Source organism: Micropterus dolomieu, linkage group LG12, assembly GCF_021292245.1.
Source record: "Micropterus dolomieu isolate WLL.071019.BEF.003 ecotype Adirondacks linkage group LG12, ASM2129224v1, whole genome shotgun sequence".
Classification (NCBI taxonomy): Eukaryota; Metazoa; Chordata; class Actinopteri; order Centrarchiformes; family Centrarchidae; genus Micropterus; species Micropterus dolomieu.
In genome coordinates this window covers 2,742,499-2,750,672 of record NC_060161.1, presented here as the reverse complement: position 1 = coordinate 2,750,672, position 8,174 = coordinate 2,742,499, and the positions used below count along the sequence as shown (strand labels likewise).

The following is an 8,174-nucleotide window of genomic DNA, read 5'->3' as shown; positions in this document are numbered from 1 at the left end:
GAGGCTTCTTATCCCACATTTTCAATACTTTACAAAATTTAATCAGGCAATTCATATGCATTCACTGAATATTATCATATTAAACTATTTCATGGCATTTTAAGGTATTTCAAAGCACATTATCTTTATAGTGTAGATGCCAGTTTCTAATAAGGAGAAGGCTCCACTGACAGGAAAAAAACAACAACGCAGATCCAGTTTGTACTCGTGATGCATCAAATATGTGGTATTCTAGTGAAATATGGTTATTTCTTTCTAGGTAGCTACATTTCTGCCATTCTAAGCATGGACATTAAACCTTGTGATTTTGAAAATACATTTATACTGAATGACATTTTACTGGGGTACATTAAATAAAAACAAATGATTAGCTTTTTTCTTGAATACAACTAATATAAGGGCAAAGGTGACACGGTGACAAGAACATAAAAAAGCCTATTAGGGATATGAAATTGCTGTTGTTGTTTTTTGCTACTTCAAAAACCTCATACGTCTTTAACTGAAAAATAAAATACTGCAACACAAAACATTTCTTTTTCACAGTCAAACTTGATTTCAGTGCTGACAGATCACAATAAAAGTTATACAATATGCTTTACAGCATTAAAAGGGTTTCCAAACAGATAATCTGTTTGTAATCTGGTCTGTCGAAACTAATGTGTTGTCAGGATAACACACAGGGAGCGTGGCAACTGTACGATTGATTGCTTTACTGGGTTTATTAGTTGCCTTTTAACCAAATATAATTGCTTGACTAATGTTTCACATCATCTTATGTGTTGTTGTTTCCACCCCCACATCCTGGTAGTCACTGTAAGTGTTTACATTACATACTGTGCTACATGCACATGTTGGCACGTTATCTCTGTAGCTCCTCACAACAAATGCTACCTCACTGGATACTCTGGGATATCCTCTGAGAATAAACTGGTACATTTATGGGACAAAAGAGTTTACAAGAAGAAACACTGAATTTTTGGGGGACACAAGTTTTCAAGTGGCTTTGTTGGGGGGGGTCATTTACAAATATAGAAACATCAGCAGGGTTGTGTAGAGTAGCATTTAACAGTTACTCTGTCTGATTAACCAATCAGTTTTGTACAACTGAAAAAAAGCACCAAGGAAATGACTTTGGGCTGCACATTTATACTACTACATATTTAATATAAGACAGATGAACAATACAAGTATAGCTCTATTCTCATATACAGTAAATGCATAAAAAGACTGATTATGATTGATGAATGTCATTTTCATCATCTTACTGATTTATAATTTGTAAATTGTTCATCTTTTTTTAACCTGACACAAAGTTAGCAAAACATCATCATGACAGTTTCAACAACATCACAAAACACTAGAGGACAAATCATGATCAACAGGATAGGGGATCACTTTTACTATAGAGTCTACTTTTTAATTGGTTTTGGAATATTTTAAGTGAAAAAACATACTATTTTATGTTACTTTCTGAGCCATTATTTTGCTATAATGTTTCAGCTATGTGAAGGCAGGCAGTCGTGTCAGGCTCCAGAACAATTTATCCATGAGCACTTGAACAGAGACTGTTCTGGTTTCACTCTCTTACCTTCCCTTTCTGATTATAAAAAATACAAGCATGTCATTGTGAAGCAAAGACAAAAAAGCAGTTTTAGAAAATAGCAAAAAACAAACAAACATGCAAAAATATATCTTTTTTGGAATAAAATAAAATGAGATAAAAATAATGAAAGAAAATTATATGAGCAGGCATAAGTAAGTGTGAAATCTATGAACAAGAAACTCATCATTATTACTATTATTATTGTGACTATGGTAATATTATTATTATTACTACGTCTATTGTTCTGACCCATCATTAATCCACTGAGGTTTTTATAGTGATGTTTGTAGTTTTCAAGGAAATCTTGACAGCTGAGATGTTGATTAAAAGTCTCCTGGCAGGTTCGGGTATATATACAATACAATATGCAGATGGTTCATAAAGTGAATCAATCAGTCAGAGGGCAGAGGGGCTAAATATTTATCACCAGCGCATCCTATCGGAAACTCTATTTTTTGATTAAATATTATTAGCAGATAATGTAACAAATGTTGAGGAATTAAAATATAAACTGAAAATATGTCGCATTTCTTTATTTGACATTATTATTGGTATACTATAGGTGCACTGTATTTGTTGAACTTCAACTTAAAACCTGCCTCCTGATCTCTCAAACAACAGGTTTCACTCTGAAGAATGGAAGATTTCTTCAGTAATAGCAGCCCACGGGACAAAAGCAATGATTACAGTAACATCACCTCCAACTACCAGAATTACAGCAAAACCACCTCGGACAACAACAATTACAGCAACACCACCTCTGACAACAAGAATAGCAGCAACAGCACCTCTGACTACTATCGCAACATCATCTTTGAAACGTATGAATTTAATGGAGGAGTTGCATCCATCATGAATGTGGGGACATACATAATCATTTGTATCGGCCTTCCTTTGACCCTCTTGGCCATATATGGTCATTATTCTCTGGTATGTAATTTATAACAGATTTATGTATTTCCTGTCTTTGTCTGTCGTACAGTCTGTCTGTCTGTCTGTCTGTAAAGGATCTTGATCTGGCTTTTGGGCTGGGACAAAGGGATGAGCAGGATAAGCAGTTGACGATGGATGGATGGATGGATGAAGCTGATTAGACCCTAAGCACATGCAGTTTACATGTATGGCTCCATTCCAGCCTTCTCTTCAACTGCTGAGGTTAATGGCACTGGTTGCAACTCAAGTAGAAAATAGTCGTCACGTTTGTCAGAGCAATTTGCACAGCATTATTTGGGCTCATTATTTTATTATCAAGTAACGTGTGAAATGTTGTAGACTTTCATATTCCCCAGAGGATGAAGCCTACTGACCTTTTTATGTCCTTTGACGTTTCCTTTAGTGCCGCCATCAGATTGATGTTTTTGTTTTTCAATAAAATGTCTCGAAAACTATCGGATGGATTGCCATAAACAAAAATTATACATTACAGACATTACATACATACAGACATTCATGGAGCCCAGTGGTTGAATCATAATACCTTTTGTGATCCCCTGACTTTTCATCTAGTGCCATGATCAGGTCAAAATGTTTGATTTGTCCAATACTTTGGTTTATGACTAAATATGTCAAAACTAATGACATTCCTACCAGCCTCAGCTGTACTTTGTGTTTGTCCTAACTAGCAGATTTTAGCATGCTAACACCCTAAACAAAGATGGGGTAACATGGTACACATTACCTGCCAAACATCAGCATGGTAACATTGTCATTGTGAGCATATTATAATTTAGTTCAAAGAACCACTATGTCTAAGTAGCCTCACATGACTGTTTGCATGGTGGTAGACTATGCCTGATTTCCTAAGAAAATTGTATTGTGCAAATGTGCGCTGCGGTTTTCATTGAGTCTGTGGTCATAATCTGTGTGTATTCAGTGTCTCATTTACTAAAACAGCAGGTCATTATGCAGTCAGCACCTTGTATTGCCCTCCAGACGCATCCTGTGAGTGAGGCAGAGCTCAGTAGTCACATTTCATACTATGGTATATAAATAAATATTCAATTTGGTCATCAACTCCACAAAAACTGGTATGCTATTACTCATGTCACTCATAAAATTATTATATAATCTTAAGCATAATTATTAATAAATTAGCCAATGGCTAGGATAGGATGAAGGGGTCGAGAAGGTAGGGATGAAGGGGTTTGATCGGGTTGTGGTGGCCGGTGTGGCTAGGAACCGGGGGGTCAGGGCACGTCTCTATAAGCGTCTTGCTGTATGACCCCCCAAAAAATGTGTTGCTGGGCTAAGTGAAAATGAGTAATGTGTTAATGTGGGGGGTAAGAGATGTAAGAGGCAGGAGCTCTGTAATGAGTCTGATGAAGGAGTTTAACCACAAAAGTATATGCGTATGGTGGATGTTTGATTTGAGAACTGAGTAATTGTGGTGAAAGTGGTTGGTGATGCAATGTCGATGTAAGGGAATGGCAGGCGGAAAGAAGAGTGAAAGGTTTTGACTTCACCGTCCTGGATGGCACGATGAGAGGGTTTTGGTGTGACCAAGAATTGCTTTGTGTACCACGTGAGCCCTCAAAGAATAGCAGAGATGGCAAGATTTAGATATCCAATTAGGGAGAGAAATTGGTGTTTGGTACAACGGTAGAGGAGGTAGTTTGGAATCTACAAAAAAATATGATGGAGTTATGGAATATGGTGAAGTCAGGTTGGGAAAGAGGCTTCAAAGGAAGTGGATCAAGTATCTTAGTGCTGCTCGACACCCGAATGTGGAGCGGATGGTTAAGTAATATGAAACATTCCAAGAAAAGCTGAACAAAGGAAACTCCAGAAATCATGGCGTGTGGGCAACGCCTTTGAAGCGCCGGTAGTTGTCGGATTAAGCCGACCAGGCAGGTGGCCGGCAAGATGGTTGAGGTTGATGTCGTGTGAGTTGGTTGTGTAGTGCATGAAAAGATCTGGACTGAAGATGAAGCTATTGGTGCTTGGTGCCGTGGTGCCGTGGGGGAAAGATCAATGTATCTAGCCAGAGTTAGTCCTGGTGGTGGTGCTGATATGGCTGGTGTAATTAATCAGGAAGGGGGGGGTTGGTGAATGGACCTATCGTGTATCTGTTGTCAACATCTTTGGCTCAGAACTTGGCCACTGTATAGGCTTGGCGAGGGCGGACTTATGATTATGATGACTGACCAGACTTCTCCTGAAGGTTGGCGATGGCGGCTGCGTCCTCTGTATGTGCTTGGTGGAGTCAGGCTGGAGCTGCTGGACGGAGAATAGTGGATGTTGCGGTGCTGAGAAACTTGGATAACGGAGGATGGTCGCGGATGATAAGTGGCTGGCCGCGTGGGAGTGGATGTAACTATGGACAGAGGAGATTCGGAGACCAAGGACTGATCGTCAATACAGGTCGCTGTCCGAGGCGCTGAGAACGAGCTCGTGATCCATATTAAATTAAGTATAACTTTATAACAATAACTTTTAAGTAGTTGGGTGTGTGTGTCTGAGTCTATACAAACAGTCGTGAGAACTGAAACAAACGAGAGAGAAAGGGGTTTGACAGGCTTATATACGTATGAGCAGGTGATTGGATTAAAGAGGCACAGGTGGATGAAAAGAGTGAAGCACGAGTGGTTGGATTAGTGAGAGAGAGTGAGGCATGGTCTTGTTCCTGAACCTTAATTATAATAACTTCATGAGGAGAAAGGCTCTTGCAAACACAAACATGACACACAACTTGCGACTCCAGTCTGTTTGATAAATTCAGCTCATGTGTTTGAGCCAGAAAGCTTCATATCTGTGGCTGAAAAACTGCTGCAGAAGCTGCAGGAAATCTGGCTCTTAGTCTTGTTACTGCAGTGATTGGGCAGAGTAATAAGACATATTTTGGAGGAGGTGGACTTCACAACATGTTCACAACTGCTTGTTTACTTTTACCAATGTTTACCTGCAGGTGAGAAGTGATCATGTTGCTCCGATCTACGTCATCAACCTTCTCATTACCGACCTCATCCAGCTCTGCTGCATGATCGTTCAGGTGGTACCACTTAAAGATCTGAAGATAGCTGACATCTTCATTGATATTTATCTTTCTGCTCTGATGGCCAGTGTTGGCTTCATGGTCTGCATCGCCCTGGAAAGGTATCTGTCTGTCTATCCAGTATGTGTGGAGCTCCTTCTGTGTCTGAACATTATATTAGTTTAGTAACTCTGAAGCTCCTCAAAGACTTTGTGTCCATCTTGTATTACAGGTATTTGGTCATCGCCTGCCCAATGTGGTACCGCTTCAAACGAACCATCAAGTTCTCTGTGGTGGTGTGTATTGTGGTCTGGACCCTTCCTCTTTTCTTTTTCTTCATTTTCTTATTCGAGGTTAATCCTAAGGTCCCACAAACTGTCTCTGGCATTTTCCTCCTCCTTCCCTTCCCACTGCTAATATTCTTCCTGGTTGGGACCCTCAAAACACTGTCTGCTTCCATCTCGGTACCCTGTGATGAAAAACGACGAATTGTGGGAATTTTGGTCCTGGTGCTGCTTAATTACACATTGCTTTTCATGCCCAGCATCATTGGGTACCTGTCAAACGAAGCAAGAAATAACATTACCTTCAGACATCTGTATGTCATCTTTGTTAGGTTGAATCCTCTTGCAGACTTAGTCCTGTATGTCTTCATGAGGAAAGGGGCCATAGACAAGCTTTTGGCCTCTGTGTGTTGCTGCAGAATGGACAGCAATGAGATCAGCAGTCCATCAGTATGAATGATGACAATATTTCCACAGTCAGCTTCCTGTAGGAAGAGAAAGAGGGAGAGAGAGAAAGGGGAGGAAACAGGAGGAGAAATTGAGGCCAATAGAAAGGATAGAGATACCGTCATCTACTGATAGGATTTCCAATAAGACATCTAAGTGAAGGTAACAGGAAGCACTGTTTTAACTGGGAAAACTGAAATGTTTTAGTAAACTTGCTCTGGTTCACTGTGATGTATTCAACAAATAAATGTGTTTTGATTAGTTTGTAGCTGTATTTGTTTTTGTTGTTTGGCACAAAGGAGGGCATATTAACAAGTCTTTATTGACATTTCTTTGGTTTGGTACATTTTAATTTAGTTGTTTACTTTTCCTCATCACAGCTATTCTATCAAAAACTATATTTTTTTTCCCCCGCTTTTTTGTCATATATGAAAACCACATTATGTTTGTTTATCTTTATTTAATATAAGTGTTTTAGTGGCTACTCATGCTAGTTTGACGTGATTCAGAACTGGTATTTTGCAACAACTGTTGTGTGCTTGGCAATATGGATAAAATATCTAAATTCATGTTGTGTGCAAAAACCCTGCTCATTCGGCTCAAAATTAGCTTATATGTGTCTGCTTGGATTTGACAGTTTGGTTCAGCTGTATTCTCTGGCATCTACCTAACCATGATGGTAAGACTCCGAGGTCTGTTGCACATGTTGTCGTTGCTCTCTCACTCCTCTGTTCCATTTTTCAAATATGTTAAGTCAGTGCTGTGCAGTGCTGCATGCATGTGCTTGACTTCATATATATATGTATATACTATGTATATGTATGTATGTAAAAACGTTAAATCAATATATATATATATATTGATTAAATTTTTTTACAAGAAAAGACAAACATTTGTTTGCCTTAAAATTGGAACAATATCTGAACAGTGATATGGGATCATATCTGAAATTTTTTACAGATTTTTTACTACAAACGGAAGCTCACAAAAGAGCTACTGGCAATTCTTTGGGCTCTGTGGTAGATTGAGGACGTGAAAATAAGTGAAGCCTTAATCTGCTCCGATTCTGCAGCAGCCCTGATGGCCTTGAGAGGAGGTAAAGCAAAAGTCTGTGCTGATATCATAAATAAAATTCTAGCTGTGTCTTACAGAGATTGGTGGCAGTGTTTTTTTCTGCTGGGTCCCTGGGCATGGGCGTAAATTTCATCTCACAGTAAGGGGGGACAATAAACCTAAAATTTCTCAAGAGCAATTTTTGAAGGGGACACAAATAATACAGCCAAAATTGTAAACCCAAAAACCCAATACAATGGTAGATCTACGGTTTTAGCCTAATATCGGTTCACACACAGGATTATCGCTGTACTAAGAGATGCACAGATTACATCTTTTCTGGCTGATTCCAGTTACTTAAGTTACTTAAGATCTATAATTGACAGGATACACAAACATTTTTGTAACTATTTATTGGAAAAATATATTTTTTATTATCTGGTCTCAATTGAATGGTCACATTGAAACATTGATTATAAAATAATATTAGCATTTTTACTGGAAGGAGCTGAAAATAGTAACGTTAAACGAAAATAAACGGCCAATTTCAGTCCCCAGCTGATCAATCTGCAGATTACTACAGATATAAATATATCATTGGGAAGAGTGGAAGCAAAATAAAACATTAAAACAGGGTATTGAACGGGAATGGCCAAGGGGAGACATTACTCTTTGCAATCTCAGGTTAAAAAAAGCCAGGCATTGTTATGGATCCGGAAGAGATTCTGTTAAAATCTGTAGGTTGTTGAGACTTGGCCATTGTGGATTGAATCAGTCTTTATATATCATAGGAAAGCATCCTAATGGGCTTTGTGAG

General features: G+C 38.7%; 1 protein-coding gene across 1 annotated transcript; it reads left to right on the top strand.

Annotated features, from left to right (window-relative positions):
• Positions 1-2,239: 2,239 nt before the first annotated feature.
• LOC123980668 (G-protein coupled receptor 4-like) lies at positions 2,240-6,313 on the top strand. Its single transcript, XM_046065191.1, has 3 exons — positions 2,240-2,533; positions 5,508-5,695; positions 5,806-6,313. Exons 1-3 carry the CDS (start codon positions 2,240-2,242, stop codon positions 6,311-6,313), a joined length of 990 nt encoding a protein of 329 aa, XP_045921147.1.
• Positions 6,314-8,174: the final 1,861 nt, after the last annotated feature.